The sequence below is a fragment of the Copadichromis virginalis genome, linkage group LG4 (genome assembly GCF_057382275.1).
Source record: "Copadichromis virginalis isolate Kocher_CV1m ecotype Utaka linkage group LG4, C_Virginalis_male_GT1.1, whole genome shotgun sequence".
NCBI classification, from domain to species: Eukaryota; Metazoa; Chordata; class Actinopteri; order Cichliformes; family Cichlidae; genus Copadichromis; species Copadichromis virginalis.
Genome location: NC_140621.1, coordinates 4,914,999 through 4,938,658, shown reverse-complemented (window position 1 = coordinate 4,938,658; position 23,660 = coordinate 4,914,999). Strand labels below are relative to the sequence as shown.

Below are 23,660 nucleotides of genomic sequence, written 5' to 3'. Positions count from 1 at the left end.
CGTGTAAAACCTGCAGACAGTCAGATTAACAGTATTTTGTCTCTATCTGCCATTCTGCAATTCATCTCATGTAAACAATAACGTGGCCACAGCATGACGTGAAAAAGGCACATACCTTTGACATTGTGTTATGAACTCTGTATTCCTCGTCCACACGTAAACGCAAAAATCTGTTTTAAAAAATCTGCGTTTTTGGTGATTCGAAATGCCGTATACCTGTGGACAAAACAGCTGCTTTTTCAAAAAATACCCGTGTAGGTGCGGACGCAGCGTAAAAGAGTTAGTAGTTTATTTTATTACTGCCTGTGATTTATTGCAAATTACTTGTATTTGCCTAATTGTTTACTAAATGTTTGAGGTGTTAAATAAACAGCAATGGAGCAAAATATGAGTGTGTGTGTGGGGGGGGGGGGGGGGGGGGGGGGGTCGAACTGAAAAGTGGGGAGTTCGAACATTTTTCTTGTAAAGCAAAGGGGGGCTTAGCAAAAAAAGTTTGGGAACCACTGCCTTAAAGGGTTTAATTGTTTTAATGAGAGATCACCTTGAATATGATTGCATCAACGTGTCTCTAAAAGCTGGGAAGGGTGATGTTTACCACTGTGCAGCATCACTTCTTCTTTCAACAACAGCACATCCACTTCTGGGAACTGAGGAGAGAAGCTGCTGGAGAGGAATGTTGTGCCGTTCTTGTCTGATGGAGGATTCTGGCTGCTCAGCAGTCCTGGCTCTGCTTTCTGTTTTATGACACTTCAAATATTTTGAGTTGGTGAAAAGTCTGCATTGCAGGCAGGCTGTTCCATGCTGCTATAATAGATGCAGTGTTTGGTTTAGCATTGTCTTACTGACATATTCAAGGCCTTCCCTTAAAGAGGCGTCACTGGATGGGAGCAGATGTTGCTATGAAATCTGTATATAGACCTTTGAGCATCAATGGTCCCTTCCCAGGTGGTTTCTTTGCTTTCTGTCATAAAGATTTTGGGTTTTTGAGATCTGCAAATCATTATATTCTGTTTTTATTTACATTTTACACAACTTCCCAACTTTTGATAAAATAGAACAGAATAGAATAGAAGTATGCTTTTAAGTTTTAAGTTTCAATGTGCTTTTGCTAGTTAGCTAAGAGATCTTGCAGGAATAATATTAGAGTAAAAATAATCATTTAAAAACACCCCTACATTAATGTCCAGTTTATGTTAGAGTGTTATCTGTTGTGTCAATATGATTCTTTAATGTAAACACAGAAGTTAGCCGATCATCGTTGCCTGAGACTTTCTTCAGCTTCCTGCTTCTTCCTGCTCTAACTTTGTACGCTTTAGCAAGTCTCAGCTGCTGTCAGGACCTTTAAGCGATCAAACAAACATACAGCCTGGACGGAGCGCTGCTGTCCGTGGTGCTGAATTAGTTCAGCCGTGGGGTGGTGCAGTTCAGCAGCGTGTGGGGCAGAGCGCTGTCCGTGGTGCTGACATGCAGAAATCTGAGGCTCTGGTTTCATTTACCAAAAAATAAAAAGCCGATGAATGGAGGCGGGATGACACTTACTGCACTGAAAGTCACTTTAGAATTTAGAGAGTTCACATTATTGTTATTAGAAAAAGGGAAAAGAAACTGTCTAATATATGTGCGCGTGCCAAATATGCAAACGCTATCCACCGGGATGCCACCCTTAACAATGTAGACCCACTTTTGCTCAAAGAGCCAGACGAGTAGGGTGACGTCTCCCTCCGCTTCCGCTCGAATCAGCCAATCAGAGCCGAGTGCGCCGCAGCTTATAAGCCCATCTGCTGTCGATCCTTTCGCCCTGACCGTCCCTGCTGTCCTGTGTGCCGCTGACTCAAACTGCAGCCCCTGATCTACCGCAACCGTGAAGATGGCGACCCGGGTAAGCTCCGTGCGCTGCGTTTATTCCTGTAACAAATCGCTCTCAGTCCGGCTCGTGGCTGGTAATGAAAGAAGCGCACCCGCAGAGCAAAATGTCGGACGAGCCGTATGTGCGGACTGTCAGGGGTCTCGGTACACGGAGCACCTGAATGTCACCGCGACTGCGGACTCTGGTGTTTATTTCACACCGTGTGATAACGCGTAGCTTGTGCAGCAATTTGCTACAGGACGGTGTGTTCGCCACCAGCCCCCCCACCCCCCCACCCCGTTACAGCTGCTTCGGTGCTTAATCCTGGGCTCTGCTTGTCCTTGACGCGACTGCGTGAAAAGCGACCACTGAGAAGCTTCGTGGATGCGTGGAAGGGTGCACGGTGTTGTGTGGGACGCGCAGAGTGGTGCTTTGGTGACAAGGGTGAAAACAGCCTTACGTGCTCCAGTGTGTGTGTGTGTGTGTGTGTGTGTGTGTGTGTGTGTGTGTGTGTGTGTTTGGCGTTAGGGAGCGCTGGATGCGGTGTGAAGCAGCAGAGCAGCACGGCTGACTGGTGGGCTGTAACCTACCTACATATGCACATGTTGCGTGCAACCTGTCGAAAAGGAGGGAGGATGATGTCAGGTAACCGGCCTCAGCTTCCCCTAGTGGCCCGGTGTCATTCTCACACAGCCCCAGTTATACAGGTCACACCTGGCAATAACACCAGGACTGGTACTGCAGTAGGAATTATTGGGTTAAACCCTGATACCCCCAAACTGCTGCCTTTATTATGCAACGCAGTAAATAGCAACCTGGTCACTAGGGTGGCATATACTGAGAAAAGCTAGCACCAACACCTCTGTGTCTGTGTTGTAATTTATTAGCCCTTTGTCCTCAGCCAACAGAGAAATCTTTGTAAACAAACAATACTGTTTGCAGGGCTTCTGAACTTTTAGCCAACACAAAAGATAAATATCGACAGTTGACAGATGTTCTCGTTTTTGCGGATGTATATATATCATTATTCCAGGCCTCTTTTACCTCCATGACTCCATGTATGACTTTGGAGAAACATATTGACACCTGCTATCACTATGATACTACGTCCAGCAGCTGCTCAGCTTAGCTTAGCATAAAACAGGCAAACAGTGGACATGGTTAGTCAAGTCAGACTAAGCTCTTCTCTAAAGCTTACCAGATAACGTTTTATCACATTTGTTTTCACTGTGTAAAAAGAAAGTGCCAAGACTACACTGTTATAATGGTGAATTATAGGGCAATATATCGAATGTACTCGATGTGTTCGTTTGTCCACGTACAATGGTTAAAATGGCTTTATCGTAACCATCGAGTATAAATTGCGATGGCAATATTAAGCTGTCTGCATGTAATCAACTTTGGGGGATTTTTTTCTCCTACATGCTGCGAATCGGAAAGTTTTCTACCTGCCCTGAGCAGGCGCCGCACAGTTTCAATTACAAAAAATAATTCAAGTTAATTTCTGTGAAATTAAGATCAGCAGTGTCATAAATAACCCAAACATTGAAATTCATTTAACTGAGTTTCACTCCTTACCCATATGGAAAAGATATATATAAATCTTATAAAGTTTGTATCTGTCTTGTGTGAAACTTGTATGAAAAGCATACAAGAGTGAAAACAGATATAAGATCCCTTGAAAAATTATATAATGAAACTTGTATGTTTTGGATACTTACTAAAACAATGTATGAAAGTAATGAGAAAGTGGCCACTTTCATGAGTAAATCATAGAAGTTTTTACTATTTCTTTTCCATATGGGTATTCTCAGTGTTCCACAGCTTATTTGCATTGAGTCTGTCCCACCAGCTCTCCAGTTTAAGATAAATTTGACATCTGGCATCATGTAAGTCAGTTTGTCTCAGAGTGACAGAATTTTATCACTAGATACATGCGTGTCTGTCATTTTTTTGTAACTGCGAAGACCTTTTTACAAGATACTACACTATGATGCTAACTTACACATGTTCACTTCAGGCAAACTTTAAGTGGACTTGAAAAGCCAGTAATGACTATTTGTCCGCACTCTCTTACGCTGCTACGTGTCCATGACCGAGCACAAACCCTACCCTACAGGAAACACTGAACTGAGGAGCAGCATCGCATCCCAGTATAGAAGTTTTTCATGCAACATTATGTGGACTTTACACAAGAGCTTTCCACCATATAGGATGTGATACAACTACTAGTTACAAGGGGAAATGTGTATCTGATTGGAGAGTGGTTCCTGACGGTCACCAGTTGTCGCTGGAGTGTCTGTACCAAAAACCTCCTTATGATTTATATATGATAGCTTCCGCTTGACTATTATTGTTTGCAGACAAACTGATGTCTTCCATTCATATGGAAGGTTGCTGGGGCAGCTTTACTTTGGATGGAAGACATGTATTTGTCTGCAAACATTAATAGGCAATCACAGATTCCCAGCATGTTCCAGTGACTGTACCAGTCTGCCAGCAACCCAAAGCAGTTGCAGAGAGGTGTTTGCCTCACCGACAGTGGTTGCCAGATGGTTGTGGATCAGTCTGTAGGCCTGCATGACTCTGGGACTTTGTGCACTCACTCTACATTGTCACCATGATTGTCACTTATCCAAAATGGCGGGCAAGTTAATGACACAGTTAGCAGTCACATGATTCCTCAGTGAGATAAATAAGCAACTTCTGTAGACACAGATGATAAAATATGGAACTTGAAATTAATATAAGAAGTCCCCTTTATTAGTTATTGCCTGGAGATTCTTAATGTCTCAGGTTCTGCTGTTTTAACATGAAATCTTAGGTAAACAGTGGTGTTACCGACTGCATTAATGAAGGTCCAGCTTTATTTAGGTGCAGAACTTTAATTAGTATGGTTAACACCTATTTTTAATGTCAAATGGATGTTATGAAATAGGTCTTTAGCCTGGCACAAAGTTCTTCTTAAAAGGACAATTCTCATTTTTCCAACTCCGCATCCAGGCTTTGTGCTGAGCTAAGCACATCAGCTGTTGGCTACATACTACACAAATATGAGAAAGGTTTAAACCTTCTCATGTCACCATTGGCCAGAAGGCAAATGGATCAAACCAACAAGTCACTTACAAAGTCTACGACACAATGGCTTTCTGAAAAAAGCCCATCCTACCACGTCACCATGTAAATGGTGCAGTGCAGCTTCATTTCCAGTGCAGAGCTTGTATTAATTTGAGTTGAAGACAGACTCATCAGCACAAAAGTGCAGGTGGTCTGCCGAGTCATGATGCAAGGTGCTAACAGCCTTAGCATTCCACACAACAACTTTCTCACTGTGCTCATCTAAAAACAGTGAAACCCAGTGTGCTTCTGATTGAGGGTGTGCCTTGTGCTGGTACATTTACTGTATTTTAACATAACCTCTTTAACCTCTTGATCACCTCTCTGCATGCTAAAGCTGGAGAGTAGCACAAGCACACACCATTAGCTTGGTGCTGTTATCCAACGAGCATCAAGCTGCGTGTGCCCGGATTTCATGTGTCAGTGGAAAACATGACTGCTACATCACACTTAGAGTGGAAGCACCTCCTCCCTCAGTGGGACTGTTTTCTGATACTCCAGCAGTCGTTTTACTCTATCAGCATGTCTTTACATTCCAACTGCTGCCTGATTTATGAGGTTCAGCATTCAAGGGAGCTCAGTCAACACTGCATGGAAATGACCACAGGTTTTATTTTTATCATGATTTAGATGAGGAATCTGCCTGCGTGTTATTAATGTGTTTTTGTCATTATATTGCTGTATATAACAACAATTCATAGTACTATATTTTAACAACTTAACATGAGCTAGACCCACGCATCATTTAATAATAATTGTGTGGCCAAAGCTTCCTGTATGCACAGAGACAAAAAGAGCATAAAAGAACAAAAAGACATGGACGATCATCACAAAGAGGCTCATACAAACTATTCAAGCCTATACGACTATGGAGACACAAAATGAGCACAAAGGATCAATAAAACTGCACAAAGACTCAAAACCAACGCAAACTAATACAAATGAAGTTGACAAGCCATGAAGACCATAAAAATTCAAGATGGAAATTTTTCTAAAACATTTTTAGAGGGAGCAGAAATCAAAGCTTCTTAAGATTTTTTTAACACTTAGAGAAACCTTTCCCTGTCAAACAGCTTCTTTGGAGTTTACTCTGACAACAGAGGCTAGTTTAATTTCCATGTTCTTAGCTGTTTTTATGAAGCAATGCTTTTTAAAAAAAAATCTGTTAAGGGAACAAGCAGCTTATTATTTCACATTAGCTAGCAAGCTAATTGTGCTAACCTCAGTTCTCCAAGTAAACTGACAAAACAAGATTGCATCTGTCTGAGTTTTTGATGTTTCCAATTAATTTATTTTTAAAAGAAGTGCATAAAGTAAAAGAGTTACATCCTTAAAATCATGCTAAAAGACTGAAACTAGCTCTCTCTCACTAGGAAAAATGTCTTCCTTTCTCGAGCCATGAAGAATTAGCTTACATTTCAGTGTAAAAAAAAAAAATTAAATCTTAAGACCTTCACAGACCTGACACATAAAATTTGTATTAATATTTTGTGCATTAGATTTTTTTCTGCCAACTCACCTGTTCTTTATCAGCCATTTACACTGAACACATAACTTTAAAGGACCAATTTGCAGTATTTATTTTATCAGCTCAATAAACAGATCTGACCAATCAGACCACTGCATTTGGCAACAAGTGCACTCTGAGTTGAAAATGGTCACCAGTACTGAATATGCAATAATCTAAGATACTATTGTACCTGACACATACACACAGCTAGATGCCGATAAAGCTTCAACTCCTGGAAACCTTGAAATTCTCCCTGCTGCTGTCTTCTCCTGAGAATCGTTTGAACCCAGAATCTTTTCTTTCTTTCTTTTCTTGTTTAGAAGCATCATCATCTTTTTACAGTGCATGTTTTTATTCACAAACATCTAATGCTTCCAGTGTATATATACGTTGGGCCTCAAATTCACATCAGAAAATTTTTAAACTTTTCACAATTTTTTGACTTTAGTTTTACAAGATAAAGGAAATCAATGACCGTGCTCTAATACTGAAAACATTCTGCTGTCTATATTACATTCTAATCATTACTGTGCATTCATTATCTTCTACCTCTTTGTTGTAGCACTGAGCAGTGTCTTTGCATTAGAGCATGTTCCACAAATGAATACAAAGCTTATCATGTTTCCCTTTACCAGACTTAGTAATGTATCACATTTCCCCAAGTCTGTGTGCAGTGTGTGTGTGTGTGTGTGTGTGTGTGTGTGTGTGTGTGTGTGTGTGTGTGTGTGTGTGTGAGATAGCATGTCCTCCCCCCTGGTCACCCAGCTTGTCAGAAGTGTCCACAGGCATGATTTTTGATGTCCCCAGCTGGCACTCACTCGTATACCCTTCATTCTGAAGTGCCCAGCACAGTTTGTACTGTTTCAGGGCATAAAGTCATCTGTCAGAGGATATCAGGACAAAGCAAACAGTTCCCCAAACTGAAACGGTCCTGGCATCAACAACAGTCTCAGCAAGAGAATCCTGTTCTAAAGCATATTACCACACAAGCTAGCAAGCATGAAATTATCAAAGAAACTTGCTAGGTCTGCTAAGAGCCTTAACTATTATTTCACTGGTGACCAAGATACAAATAAATACTTCAATAAAAGTACATGCAAACTTGAGATATGGATACGATTAGTCAATAAAAACAAGAACGCTTATGCCCTCTAATATCTCACATGTTTACTATGGTAACCATAATATAGGAAGATCGCACTGTCAACACTGTTATCACTGTTGTCACTGTTGTCACTGCAACACATCAGCTCATATGTTTTCTTGGTTCAGCTTTTCTCTGATTCTTTGCTGTTGAGGGTAGAAAAATGCTGCCTGTAGCATTTTGGAGTTTTCCGATGGATTGCTGTTCAGGAGTCCATGAATGCCACATCTCCTGTTTATAATCAGCCAGAAACCATTAAAGATTTTGTCTGCGAAACATTCAGAAAGTCTATGAAAGCAGTTTACAGTGTGCACAGTCATCCAGCAAAATGTACGCGTTAAGCCCAGAACGTGGAAAGCTCGTGTGGCTTGTCAGCAAGCAATTTTTATTCAAGTGCATCCAGCTTTGAGGGTAGAAGGCAGTAGAGAAAAATCCTTAATGGACCAGATGTCGGCACGAGTTAGCATATTTGTAAAAGCCCAGCATTCATCTCCTGTTTCTGACACTGTGTTGGCTTTGCTCTAGAGGCGGGAATGACAAAAAAAGATACAACTATGGGTTTCCCGCTGTGATGCTGAACTCACAGTGTTTACACAGCTGCTAGCCTGACAATACAGATCAGGTGTGTAAAGACTAAAAGAAAGTGTGGCTCAATACCTTTGCCCATATCATACAGGTTTAGTTTATGCATCCACACCAGACCTCCAAAATCACAAAAACCCCACATTATGTTTTCACTTACTGAGTTTGCCCACTTTTTTTTAAACTCTCCATAAAATACAGCTTGTTAACAGAGTCTGTAACAGGTTACAGGAATGAATGAACAGCTGTTCATTGGAGCCTTTCCTCTGGGTTCACTACCGGCAATACCAGTCAGCAGCAGGACCCAGAGTTGTGCATTACACTAATAATAAATAACCACAGTCAAAGTGCTTATAATAAACCTTACATCACCTTTAAGAACAAGATGTGTCGACCCTGGGTAGTATGGTGAGGCAGTAAGTGACTATTGATCTGAGGTTAAATGCTAAACTGAAATTAGAATTCATGTGGGAATATTCTGCCTTTGCCTCGTAATAGCTTTCGTGCCAATTTGCAGCGAGTCAGGTTATGTTTGGAGAGAAGTAAATGGTTTAGTAAGACACTTGGGTTCCCTTTGCCGATTGAACTAATGACCTTTGGCTCACTATTCAGTCTCACCAGCCATCTGGTCCTCATAAAGCCTTCTGGATTAGAGAGCACAAGCTCAAGACTTAAAGCCAAAGTTACTGTAAATGCACCATACTGCTTGATTTACTGTATAAACCGTTTTGGTCTAGCATGTCCCATTTTTGATTTTTAGCTTTTATGTTCCAAGGATTGGACAACTAGGATGACTGGACAGAAATGTCAGTGAGATTCAGAATTTAAGAAATAAGTTCAGTCTTATGAAAAGTGACACCACATCCAATGTTTGTTGGTAAACTGATTCTTGACAAGGAGTTCAGTAAATCAGCACGGGGAATGCATTGGTGCGAGATGTCCAGAATTTTCTTGGCAATCACAGAGCAGAGAATTATGCTGAGCTTGTGGATAAAATCCTGAAACCATATCAGCTAATGAGGGCCAGAACGTCGCTGACGACGCACTTTTTACTTTCTCATCTCGACTTTTTTTAAACTAAATGTAGGCGATTATGAGCATGGGCCAGGAGTTCACCAAGACATAAAAGTGATGGAAAACCGTTATCAGGGAAATTTTAATCCAAACATGATATGTGACTATTGTCAGTTTTACAATACAGTAGGTTAGGTTTTTGATAGTGTTTGCGTGCGTGTCATTCTGTCTATAAAGACAATAGCTCGAAAAGTTTTCAATTAATTCTGATAAAACTTTGGAGGTGCGCAGAGTGGAGTCATGCTAACAGCTGATTAAAATTTGGCTTACATCCACCTTGGACTTCAGTGTCAACATATTTATTGATTTACTGGTCAAAAACTGACAAAAGGCTTAGACCTTTGACCTCAAGGTCAGCAGATTGATCTGAAGGTCAAAGTGATAATATTGAGACATTTAAACTATGTTTCTTCCCACCATCATTTGAATTGACAACATATAGGCATATAGGGAATGATATATGGGGACTTTGGACCTCTGGCCTCATCTTCAAGGGCAAATAAGGTCAAACTTTCAAAAAAATGTCTTTAAAACCTTATAAAACGAGCTGTTATCCATCACTTACCCTTTGTGCAATCAAACGAAATATCTGTCATGCTACTCTTGTCTGATTTTCACTGCATTATAAACAATATAGGAATATGAATGTAAACAACATACAGGACTATTACTGTTACAAAATACAATCCTGCTCAGAGAGTGAGCTGCCTTGCACTCTCATAGTGCTTTGTGATTTGAGCTAGTGTGTGTTAGAATCGTCTGACTGTGTTTTGCTTTTCTTACAGCTGATCCTGAATCAGCCCTGACCTGGACATGTAATGTTCATGCTATGGAAGCTATTTGTCAGGGTGATACTGTAACACTTAGGTTGCACGTATCATCAGGCAGCGCGGCAGTGCAGTGGTTAAAAGAGCACGGATCTTGGGGCCTCTCTGTGTGGAGCTGGCGTGTTCTGTCTGTGCCTGCGTGGGTTTCCTCCAGTGCTTTGGTTTTCTCATCTTTGTTAGCTTAATAGTTGCTTCTAAATTAGCCGTAGGTGTGGATGGGGGTGTATTGTGCCTCTGTTTGCTGGGATATGCTGCAGTTGGAATGGTTAAGAAATTGGACGGATGATTTGTAGCACCAAACTCAATTTAACCCTTCACACATGATTTTGCGTATGTAATTGAAAATCTAGCTGTTGCTGCCAGTGCTGATTCTTGCTTTCCAGCCTGCGCTGAGTAGGTGCTCTCAAGGACTGATTTAATTGTATCAGAATCAATAGCTGAATTGATTCCAGTCAATGAAGGGAAGAAAGAAACGCACACCTACTAGTGCAGCTGAACAAGTGAGTGGGCTACAGAAGATGACAGCTCATCTATTATGTGCATCTCCTTCCCAGTGGTCTCCGTCTCCTTCTCAACCTAATCAGCTGTTTGTTTCCTTCATAATTTCCCCCACTCATCTTCTGCTTTGAAGACATTTCCCAACAGTCTGTTATTCGTTCCTCTGCTCCCAACTTTTTTTTAGCACCTACACCCAAGCAGCAGACATCATTAAGGTGGGATCCTCAAAGACTTCCTCTGTCACATTCTGCATAAAATGTCTTCATCTGGGATTTTTTTTAGGTTACTGATCAAACAGTTATGCTTTACAACCTTTGGCCCACTTTAAAGAAAACAGATGCAGCACCCAGTTGATCTCCTTTCTTCTAGTTACAGGGAGCAACGCAAAAGACACTGCTGTGCAATATCACAGCATCACCTTACAGTAAATGCACTAGTTGCAATTTGAACCCTAAAGTACTAAAATTATAGATTTACCACATTAAAAATGCAGCTCAATATTTTATTCTATTTTATTTTATTTTATTTTTATTTGGATGCCTGAATCTTCCTCTGTGTCGAGGATAGGAAAAAGGTGTTCTGCTATCCTTCACAGAGATGGGTTTTTGCTGGAGGGGTTGTGTTACTCTGTCTTTTACATACAGTAAAATAGGTGCTGTGTTGGTCTGAAGTCTTACTTTTCAACTTGTGTTGTTCTGTAGTAGTTCTTGTATCATTTTGACAGTTTACACTGGAAGGATGTTTTTATTTCAGGATGGTAGAGACTGGGAGTCTTAACATCCGATGTGCCAACTATAAATAACCTCTATGTCCTGTATTTTTTTACTGTGTGGAGTCCTGGTCAAATTTACACCGGGATTGTTCAGCCAGTCATTTTAAGTGCAAGCCATGCAAGTTCTTCTTCTCATTATAAGCGTGTGTTACATGTAGCCAGCTGTCTCGGTGCCTGCATTTTCCCCCTTTGAAACAAACTCTATTTGCGTATAATAATAATAATAATAATAATAATAATAATGGATACTTTATTGATCCCCATGGGGAAGTTACTTGTTTTTCTCTGCATTTGACCCATTCACTCAGTGAAGCAGTGGGCAGCCCACTAAGCAGGCGCCCGGGGAGCAGTGTGTAGGGACGGTACCTTGCTCAGGGGTACCTCAGGGTAGCCGTTAAGTGGATTCGAACCGCCGACCTTCCGATCATGGGGCGACCACTTTACTTTGTATAAGTTACGTTGTATGAGTTATACTTTGTATAACTCGCCTGTTTGGCCTTATTACACACCTTCACTCAGTCCAACAAATACTCTTGCTGCCTATGATTCAGACCCAGTGGTCTTTTAAAGTAGGCCAGGTTTCTCTCAGAGCAGATGTTTGGCATTAAAAGGACCTTCTTCAGCTTGTTTGCCACAATGTTACAATTTGATGACTTCTTCAGACAGTTATTGGACTTGCTCCTTTAGCTTGTTTGGCAAAAATGTGTCAGGAGGTAGAGCAGGTTATCTTTTAATTGGAATGTTGGTGGTTTGATCTTTGGCTGCTCCAGTCTGCTGCAGCCCAAATTGCTCCCGATGCAGTCGTTAGAAGTGCTTTGAGTGCTCAAGTATTTTGGAAAAGCACAATATAAGAACAAGTCAATTTACCATGTATTACTTTTTGTGCAGTTGTACACTGAAGTACCAATGCATGGTCCAAACAAAATCACAAGGCACACCCAAACTTTCCTTATGATACATCATTTGGGAGGCACTGTGATAAACAAAGCCAAACAGACAACAAACATATTTTGATCTCATCTCTTAGAGGATTGTGCTCTCTGTAGTCACCAGTTCTTCTCCTTGGTGGCGCTGTCACTTGGTGTTTGCTCGCTCTGTGGTAGAGTATCACTTCCTGTTCCTGCTCAAACACAGTGGTGTTTCTGAGTAGCTTATCTGCTTAGAAATTTAATTAAAAACTTTTAAATACATTCTTTTCTCATAGTATAATCTTCACGTGCTTTATCCGAAGCACACTTTCTGTGTACTCACTACCTAATTTATACCCAAAGTATTCACTGACTGTCTCTGTACTGTTTCGCTAGCTTAGCTTAGCTCGTAGCCGACTCGTTAGCACCATGGCTACTTCATCTGTCCCTCCTGCACTTTCCTGCTCATTGTGTCAGATGTTTAGTTACTCCTCGGCCTCCTTTAGCAGTAATGATATCTGTAACAAATGTAGCATATTTGCAGCTCTGGAGGCCAGGATTACTGAATTGGAGACTCGGCTTCGCACCCTTCATTCACCCGTAGCTAGCCAGGCCCCTGTAGCTGGTGCAGCCGAAGATAGCGTAGGCCCCGCTAGCTGTTCCCCGGCAGACCCCAAGCAGCTGGGGAAAGAGGGCGGCTGGGTCACGGTGAGGAGGAACATAGTCCTAAGCAGAAGCCCCAGGTACACCACCAACCCGTTCATGTGTCTAACCGTTTTTCCCCACTCGGCGACACACCCGCCGGGGGTCAAACACTGGTAATTGGTGATTCTGTTCTCAGACACGTGAAGCTAGAGACACCGGCAACCATAGTGAATTGTCTTCCAGGGGCCAGAGCAGGCGACATTGAAGGAAATTTAAAACTGCTGGCTAAGCGTAAACGTAAATTCAGTAAAATCATAATTCACGTCGGCAGTAATGACACCCGGTTACGCCAATCGGAGGTCACTAAAATCAGTATTGAATCGGTGTGTAACTTTGCCAAAACAATGTCGGACTCTGTAGTTTTCTCTGGTCCCCTCCCCAATCAGACCAGGAGTGACATGTTTAGCCGCATGTTCTCCTTAAATTGCTGGCTGTCTGAGTGGTGTCCCAGAAACGATGTGGGCTTCATAGATAATTGGCAAACCTTGTGGAGGAAACCTGGCCTTGTTAGGAGAGACGGCATCCATCCCACTTTGGATGGAGCAGCTCTCATTTCTAGAAATATGGACAAATTTATTAAACCCCCCAAAATATGACTATCCAGAGTTGGGACCAGGAAGCAGAGTTGCAGTCTTACACGCCTCTCTGCAGCTTCTCTCCTCCTGCTACCCCCCCAAAAACCCATCTCCATAGAGACTGTGTCAGCTCCCAAACAGACAAAAAACAAGCTAAAAACCAGCAACAAACAACTTAAACATAAACAATTACAAAGAAAGAACAATAAAGTATCCACATCTGAACCAAAGAGTAAAACAGTGAAATGTGGATGATTAAATATTAGGTCTCTCTCCTCCAAGTCTCTGTTAGTACATGACTTAATAATTGATCAACAAATTGATTTACTCTGCCTTACAGAAACCTGGTTGCAGCAGGATGATTATGTTAGTTTAAATGAATCAACACCCCCGAGTCATTCTAACTACCAGAAACCTCGAAGCACAGGCCGAGGGGCGGTGTGGCAGCAATTTTTCGCACCAGCCTATTAATCAACCAAAGACCCAGACAGACTTTTAATCCATTTGAAAGCCTGATGCTTAGCCTTGTGTAAAACTCAGAAACCAGTCTTACTTGTCCACCTGGGCCTTACACAGAGTTTCTGTCTGATTTCTCAGACTTTATATCTAATTTAGTTCTGAGCTCAGATAAAATAATTATTGTGGGTGATTTTAACATCCATGTAGATGCTAAAAATGACAGCCTCAACATGGCATTTAATCTGTTATTAGACTCAATTGGCTTCTCTCAAAATGTAAAAGAACCCACCCACCACTTTAATCACACTCTAGATCTTGTTTTAACATATGGCATAGAAACTGAACATTTAACAGTGTTTCCTGAAAACCCTCTCCTGTCTGATCATTTCCTGATAAGATTTACATTTACAATAATTGATTACACAGCAGTGGAGAGTAGACTTTATCAAAGTAGATGTCTTTCTGAAAGCGCTGTAACTAAGTTTAAGAATACAATCCACCCACTGTTATCATCTTCAATGCCCTGTACCAACACAGAGCAGAGCAGCTATCTGAACGCTGCTCCAACAGAGGTCGATTATCTTGTTAATAATTTTACCTCCTCACTACGTACGACTCTGGATACTGTAGCTCCTGTGAAAACTAAGGTCTCTAATCAGAAGTACCTGACTCCGTGGTATAATTCTCAAACACGTACCCTAAAGCAGATGACTCGTAAGCTGGAGAGGAAATGGTGTGTCACAAATTTAGAGGATCATCATTTAGCCTGGAGAAATAGTTTGCTGCTTTATAAGAAAGCCCTCCGCAAAGCCAGAACATCTTACTATTCATCACTGATTGAAGAAAACAAGAACAACCCCAGGTTTCTCTTCAGCACTGTAGCCAGGCTGACAAAAAGTCAGAGCTCTTTTGAGCCAACCATCCCTTTAACGTTAACTAGTAATGACTTCATGAACTTCTTCACAAATAACATTTTTATCATTAGAGAAAAAATTACCAATAATCATCCCACAGATGTAATATTATCTACAGCTACTTTCAGTACCATCGATATTCATTTAGACTCTTTTTCTCCAATTGATCTTTCTGAGTTAACTTCAATAATTACTTCCTCCAAACCATCAACGTGTCTTTTAGACCCCATTCCTACAAAACTGCTCAAAGAAGTCCTGCCATTAATAAATGCTTCGATCTTAAATATGATCAACCTATCTCTAATAATCGGCTATGTACCACAGGCCTTCAAGCTAGCTGTAGTTAAACCTTTACTTAAAAAGCATCTCTAGACCCAGCAGTCTTAGCTAATTATAGGCCAATCTCCAACCTTCCTTTCATATCAGAAATCCTTGAAAGGGTAGTTGTCAAACAGCTAACAGATCATCTGCAGAGGAATGGTTTATTTGAAGAGTTTCAGTCAGGTTTCAGAGCTCATCATAGCACAGAAACAGCTTTAGTGAAGGTTACAAATGATCTTCTTATGGCCTCTGACAGTGGACTCATCTCTGTGCTTGTCCTGCAGCGTTCGATACTGTCGACCATAATATCCTATTAGAGGGATTAGAACATGCTGTAGGTATTACAGGTACTGTGCTGCAGTGGTTTGTATCATATCTATCTAACAGACTCTGGTTTGTACATGTAAATGGAGAGTCCTCTTCACACACTGAGGTTAATTATGGAGTTCCACAGGGTTCGGTGCTAGGACCAATTCTGTTTACATTATACATGCTTCCCTTAGGCAGTATCATTAGAAGACATAGCATAAATTTTCACTGCTGTGCAGATGACACCCAGCTCTATCTGTCCATGAAGCCAGATAACACACACCAATTAGTTAAACTACAGGAATGTCTTAAAGACATAAAGAGCTGGATGGCCGCTAACTTTCTGCTTCTTAATTCAGATCAAACTGAGGTTATTGTACTCGGCCCTGAAAAGCTTAGAAATATGGTATCCAACCAGATTCTTACTCTGGATGGCATTACCTTGGCCTCCAGTAACACTGTGAGGAACCTTGGAGTCATTTTTGACCAGGACATGTCCTTCAACGCACATATTAAACAAATCTGTAAGACTGCGTTCTTCCATTTGCGCAACATCTCTAAAATTAGAAATATCCTGTCTCAGAGTGACGCTGAAAAACTAGTTCATGCATTTATTACTTCCAGGCTGGACTACTGTGATTCATTATTATCAGGATGTCCAAAAAACTCCCTGAAAAGCCTTCAGTTAATCCAAAATGCTGCTGCAAGAGTCCTGACAGGGACTAGAAAGAGAGAGCATATTTCTCCTGTTTTGGCTTCCCTTCATTGGCTTCCTGTTAAATCTAGAATTCAAAATCCTGCTCCTCACATACAAGGTCTTAAATAATCAGGCCCCATCTTATCTTAATGACCTTGTAGTACCATATCACCCTATTAGAGTACTTCGCTCTCGCTCTGCAGGCCTACTTGTTGTTCCTAGAGTATTTAAAAGTAGAATGGGAGGCAGAGCCTTCAGTTTTCAGGCCCCTCTTCTGTGGAACCAGCTTCCAGTTTGGATTCGGGAGTGTCAGGGACCAAGCAGTAAAGCATAAAGGACACCGGTGGTTTTAATTCAAAAAACGGGTTTTATTGACCCAAAAATATGAAAATATATTTAACAAAGCCAAAACTTAAACAGGCAGACCAATAAAAGAGGTCAACTCAACAGACTAAACTCAAGATAATAATTAACAAAACCTCAAACAAACATATGGTAAACTGACCTGCTGAAATGACACACAGGGGGACTTAAATACTGGTTTAGCTAAACCAAATGACACACACGGGGGAAAACAAGATGGCTGCCATATAACCAACTAATACAAAACATTTAAACAAACATGAAACACCCCCCAGGCAATGAAGCATGTGGTGCAATCCAATTAGGCTGTCAGCAGTACTTCAGGTCTCCCAGCCCTTTGCCACACCTTTTGCCAGACAGGAGGAGACACCAACCCCCAGGTAACTCAAACAAAGAAAGATGTATTAATATTAGTGATGGTGAGATGAAGCCTCATGATGAACTGAAGCTTTCCATCCAATTGGTCGACTCATGGTTCGAAGCATTGTGATGATTCATTTGCTCTACTGCGCCATCAAGTGGACAATTCAAGTGAAGCGGGCTCTTTGATTATAATGATGTGTAAACCTTATGTACATCTGGATAATGACACAAACTAGTGTTTGGTGCTTCACTTTTTAATAAACTAAAAGACAGAAATCAGATTATAGGATGTGTAGTGTTGTTTATTTATATTTTGGTGTTTATCATTTGTGATATTTATTACTGTGTGCATACTTTATTAGGAGAGACAAAATTTAAAAAAAAAAAAAAAAAACATCTCTTCCTTGCTGGTTCCATCGAAGAAGAAATGCACAAGTAACTATGTAGCACATACGTAATCCAATTCCACAACACGGTGTGATGGGGAATCAGCTGTTTTCCTGCCCATGTTATTTCGAATCTGGCGCGAACCGGTGAACCAGTCCCTGAATCAGTCACGTGGTACGGACTGCCCGCGAGGCCTCGAACATCACTGCATACGTAATCAAAGCAAGCCTCGATACGCGCTTCAGAAAAACGCCCCCGCGATTACCCGACGCACGATTCGAAGCTTCGACACACAGGACACATCACTAATTAATATAACATAAAACAGAACTTTGACCTTGCAAGGTTAATATGTGTGCACGCCATATAAACATTGGAAGGTGTGATGGAAAAATGAATACATTTAATAAAGAAACGATATTGAACAATAAATAGAATATTTTAAAGTAGTGACTGTAAATTAAACTAAAGTGAATCAACGGGTGATGAGGTGTGGAGCTTACCATGTGTGGCATGCCATCACAGGGAGACAGACACTATCTCTACTTTTAAGATTAGGCTTAAAACTTTCCTTTTTTTCTAAAGCATATAGTTAGGACTGGACCAGGTGACCCTGAATCCTCCCTTAGTTATGCTGCAATAGACGTAGGCTGCCGGGGATTCCCATGATGCATTGAGTTTTTCCTTTCCAGTCACCTTTCTCACTCACTATGTGTTAACAGACCTCTCTGCATTGAATCATATCTGTTATTAACCTCTGTCTCTCTTCCACAGCATGTCTTTGTCCTGTCTTCCTTCTCTCACCTCAACCAATCACAGCAGATGGCCCCGCCCCTCCCTGAGCCTGGTTCTGCCAGAGGTTTCTTCCTGTTAAAAGGGAGTTTTTCCTTCCCACTGTCGCCAAAGTGCTTGCTCATAGGGGGTCATATGATTGTTGGGTTTTTCTCTATATCTATGAAGCGCCTTGAGGCGACTTTTGTTGTGATTTGGCGCTATATGAATAAAATTGAATTGAATTATAACATTCTTAACAAATTATAATCTTGACATTTTGTGCCAAACAGCAAATGAGGACATCCATCTGGGATGCCATCCATATCCAGATGATCCCGCTGCCAAGGAACTTGCCTTTCAGAGTCTGTAGCGTTAATCTGGGATGGGAACTGCATTTCTGATTGGTAGAACTATGACTGATTTTGCACAGCTTGGTTATTCCTGGGTCTTTCATCATTTTACACCTTGTCAAGTCTTGCAATAAGATTATTCATCCCTGGCCATTCCTCTTGTGGAGCCATGTTATGGAGATTGAGTTAAATGAGCAAATTATGTTGATGCAAGTGGCAATCAATAGGAATGAAAGATACCTTTTCAAAATTAAACTCTCCTTCTGAATGTAATGGCATCGAAAGTAAATTGAGAAACACGGTAAACCTTTCTACAATTGATAAGAAAGCAGCATTTTAATGAGGCCGCATTTTTCCCAACCGGATTGCTATAATGATCTATTTTTATTAATGATCACAACTGAATTTCTATATCTACTCATGATGATAGAATTTCATGCTAATTCAAACAGAAACTCATATTAATGTGGTTTCAGTGAGATTTAGGCCAGACAGTAATGCTTGTTGTGGAACAGCTCACCTATAACAGTTATGTTTACAGCAGCTTACAGTCTCATTTACAGCACTTACCAAAACACTGCCAGAGATTTAAAACATTTTATGTTACATCATCATATTTACAGTTATAGTAAAACGAAGCTACACCTTAATTAAAGTCTAAGATTTTATGTCTCAGGACATAATAATAATCGGGTCATTAGGAGGTTTTAATATTAGGTAAATACAAGCTCAGATGAAGCCTGTAATATGATATATTAGGCAAGGCAAGGCAAATTTATTTGTATAGCACAATTCAACAACAAGGTGATTCAAAGTGCTTTACAGAGACATTAGAAACAAAAACAAATAAAAAGCATGATTTAAAATTGATTAAAACAAGCAAACAAACAAACAAACTAAACACACACATTTCACACCTGTTCGCGCGATCTGAACCCTTATCGTAAGGGGAGCTACCAGTCCTTCTGTGGACGAGCTACTTTCTATTTTAAATTCCCTGAATTTAAAATACTCTCTAGACCCAGTCTAGACCCAGTTGGGGAGCTACCCAGAGCTCTAATCCCACACCTGTTCGCGCGATCTGAACCCTTATCGTAAGGGGAGCTACCAGTCCTTCTGTGGACGAGCTACTTTCTATTTTAAATTCTCTGAATTTAAAATACTCTCTAGACCCAGTCTAGACCCAGCTGGGGAGCTACCCAGAGCTCTAAACCCACTTAACAAACAAACAAACAAACAAACAAACAAACAAACAAACAAAACAGTATATAAAATCAAAACAGATAAAATCAGAACAGTAGATAAAATCAGTAGTTAATGTAAGTTTTGAAATTTAAGCTTAACAAACAAACAAAACAGTATATAAAATCAAAACAGATAAAATCAGAAATAGATAAGATCAGTAGTTAGTGTAAGTTTTGAAATTTAAGCTTAAAAGTGTGGATTTGGTGCTTTATTCAAATGCAGCTGAGAATAGGTGAGTCTTCAACCTGGATTTAAATAAATTGAGTGTTTCAGCTGATCTGAGGCTTTCTGGGAGTTTGTTCCAGATATAAGGAGCATAAAAGCTGAATGCAGCTTCTCCGTGTCTGGTTCTGACTCTGGGAACTGATAAAAGACCGGATCCAGATGACCTGAGGGATCTGGAAGGTTCATACTGGGTCAGGAGGTCACTGATGTATTTTGGTCCTAAACCATTCAGAGCTTTATAGACCAGCATCAGAACTTTAAAGTCTATCCTCTGACGGACAGGCAGCCAGTGTAAGGACCTCAGAGCTGGACTGATGTGGTCCACTGTTTTGGTCTTAGTGAGGACTCGAGCAGCAGAGTTCTGAATGAGCTGTAGTTGTCTGACTGATTTTTTAGGTAGACCTGTAAAGATGCTGTTACAGTAATCAAGCCTACTAAAAATGAATGCATGGACTAGTTTTTCCAGGTCCTGTTGAGACATCAGATCTTTTATCCTTGAAATATTCTTGAGGTGATAGTAAGCTGATTTTGTTATTGTCTTAATGTGTTTTTCTAAGTTTAGGTCTGCATCCATCACTACACCCAAATTTCTCGCCTGGTTTGTGGTTTTTAGATGTATAGATTGAAGTTCTCTGGTGACCTGTAATCGTTTTTCTTTGGCGCCAAAGACTATTACCTCAGTTTTGTTTTTGTTTAGCTGGAGAAAATTGTGGCACAACCAGTCATTGATTTCCTCAATGCATTTACCAAGAGCCTGTACAGGGCCTCGGTCTCCTGGTGACATTGTGATATATATTTGTGTGTCATCTGCATAGCTGTGGTAGTTTATTTTGTTGTTCTTTATAATCTGTGCCAGTGGGAGCATGTAAATGTTAAACAGAGGGGGTCCCAAGATGGAACCTTGGGGAACTCCACATGTGATACTTGTCTGCTCAGATGTGAAGTTACCTATTGATACAAAGTATTTCCTGTTTTCTAAGTATGTTTTGAACCAGTTTAGTACAGTTCCTGAAAGACCTGCCCAGTTCTCCAGTCGTTTGAGTAATATGTTGTGGTCAACTGTATCAAATGCTGCACTGAGATCCAGTAAAACTAGGACTGACATTTTTCCACTGTCTGTGTTCAGACATATGTCATTAAACACTTTGGTCAGAGCGGTTTCAGTGCTGTGGTTCTGTCTAAAACCTGACTGGAAGGCATCGTAGCAGTTATTCTGTTTTAAGAAGTAATTGAGCTGTTGAGAAACTGCTTTTTCAATGATCTTACTTAAAAATGGGAGATTTGAGATCGGCCTGTAGTTGTTCATTTGTGTCTTGTCAAGATTGTCCTTTTTCAGTATAGGTTTGATTACAGCAGTTTTTAGTGATTCTGGAAACACACCTGATAATAAAGAAAAGTTGACGATCTGTAACAGGTCTGACTCTAAAGTCTTTGAGACCTTTTTGAAAAAACTTGTTGGCAGGACATCTAAACAGCAAGAGGAGGAGTTCAGTTGACCTAAGATGTCCTCCAGGTCTTTGCTGTTAATAGGTTGAAACTGTTTCATGGTGTTTAAACAGTTTTTCGGTGGACACAGTACATATCCTGGATCTGCTGTTGATGTACCAACTGCTTGTCTAATCTTTTGGATTTTGTCTGTGAAGAATTTGGCAAAGTCATTGCAGGCCATGGTTGAATGAAGTTCAGCTGCCACTGACACAGGAGGGTTTGTTAGCCTGTCAACTGTAGAAAATAAGACCCGAGCATTATGGCTGTTTTTAGTGATGATGTCAGAGAAGTAGGACCTTCTTGCACTCCTCAGTTGTAAATTATAATTGTGAAGTTTCTCTTTAGGCAGCACGGTGGCACGGTGGTTAGCACTGTTGCCGCACAGCAAGAAGGTCCTGAGTTCAATTCCAACATCAGGCCGGGGTCTTTCTGTGTGGAGTTTGCATGTTCTCCCCGTGTTTGCGTGGGTTCCCTCCGGGTACTCCGGCTTCCTCCCACCGTCCAAAGACATGCACTTAGTGGGGATAGGTTAATTGGATAACCCAAATTGTCACTAGGTGCGAATGAAAGTGAGTGCGAATGGTTGTCTGTCCCTGTATGTTGGCCCTGCGACAGACTGGCGACCTGTCCAGGGTGTACCCCGCCTCTCGCCCTATGACAGCTGGGATAGGCTCCAGCGCCCCTGAAAAAGGATAAGCGGAAGCGAATGGATGGAATTTTCTCTTTATTGATGTCATAATGAACCTGGAGGTTTGTTTTTCTCCATCTGCGCTCAGCTTTCCTACACTCTCTTTTTTCATTTTTCACTAGTGTGGAGTTTCTCCATGGAGACTTTTTCCTTCCAGAGATAACCTTCACCTTAATGGGGGCAATAGTGTCCATTACATTTAACATTTTTGCATTAAAGCTATTGACGAGCTCATTGACTGAACCTTTGGACAGGTCAGGTGTTAATGGGAAGACCTGGTTAAAGATCTCACTACTGTCTTCAGTTATACACCGTTTTGTGATCACTGCTGTTGATATATTTGTGTGGGCTGAGATTTTACTTTCAAAGAAAACACAGTAATGATCAGATAAGCCCACATCAGACACAGTAACCTTTGAAATGCTCAGGCCTTTGGAGATCAGTAGGTCGAGAGTGTGTCCTCTATTATGTGTGGCCTCTGTTACATGCTGAGTCAGCCCAAAGTTGCCCAGAGTGTTACTCAGGTCTTTAGTCCCTTTGTCCTGAGGGTTGTCCACATGGATGTTAAAATCCCCAACAATAATTACACAGTCGAGATCAACACAGATCACAGACAGCAGTTCACTGAGGTCATTAAAAAAGTCTGTGCAGTATTTGGGAGGCCTGTAAACATTAAGAAACACAACTTTGGATGGGGCCTTCAGCTGTAAAGCCACATATTCAAAAGACTGAAAACTTCCAGGAGATAGCTGCTTACATTGAAATGATTCATTAAATAAGACAGCAACCCCCCCTCCTCTCCTGCTCACCCTGGCCTCACTGATGAAACTGTAGTTAGGAGGGGTCGTCTCGATGAGAACAGCTCCACTGTTATTTTGGTCCAACCAAGTTTCAGTTAAAAACATAAAATCAAGGCTGTGCTCAGTAATTAAATCATTAATTAAAAATGTTTTCCCAGCTAAAGATCTAACGTTTAATAAAGCCAACTTAAGTGTTTTAGAGGTATTACTTGTCCCCTCGTGTTTGGGAGCAGTCTGTGGCACACGAGGTATGTTTACTATATTTAAAGATCTTTTAGAGTGCAGCTCTCTGTGTTTTGACCAGGCCACATGTCTCCTGTCACCTAAAAGTACAGAAATTTTAAAACCTTCTAGTAAACAGGGTCCCAGCTTCTCCTGGGAAAAGTCACCACTGCCATAATCCTCGCAGCCTGGACCCTCCACACATCACACATCAGACTGCGGAGACAAAGCATGAAGGTGGTAAGGAGGAACTAAGGGGGGCGAGGCTGGGCAATGTGACTTCGATTGCTCTGTTGAGGGTGGGGCTCGGTGGCGAACCTTTGGCTGCTTTGGTGGGGGGTTTATGGGGGACAAAGAGGGATTGGGCCGGGGGGTAGATCTGAGCCCAGCATTGACCCGCTCCATCATCTCTTCAGTGAATTTCAGGTGTGGGGAGGAGGGAGAAAGGGAGGGGGAGGAGGGTGATGGGGGTGTCATTATTTATTTAACAGTGTGTG

The 23,660-nt window shown here is 41.2% G+C and overlaps 1 protein-coding gene across 2 annotated transcripts in view; it reads left to right on the top strand.

Annotated features, from left to right (window-relative positions):
• The first annotated feature begins 1,744 nt into the window (after positions 1-1,744).
• The window catches only part of LOC146710631 (vesicle-fusing ATPase), a 76,607-nt gene continuing 54,691 nt past the window's right edge, over positions 1,745-23,660 (top strand). For both annotated transcript variants that reach the window (XM_085453231.1, XM_085453229.1), the window contains exon 1: positions 1,745-1,879. In XM_085453231.1, coding sequence (XP_085309357.1) covers positions 1,868-1,879 — 12 coding nt within the window. In that variant the 5' untranslated portion in view covers positions 1,745-1,867. The remainder of the gene's footprint in view (positions 1,880-23,660) is intronic.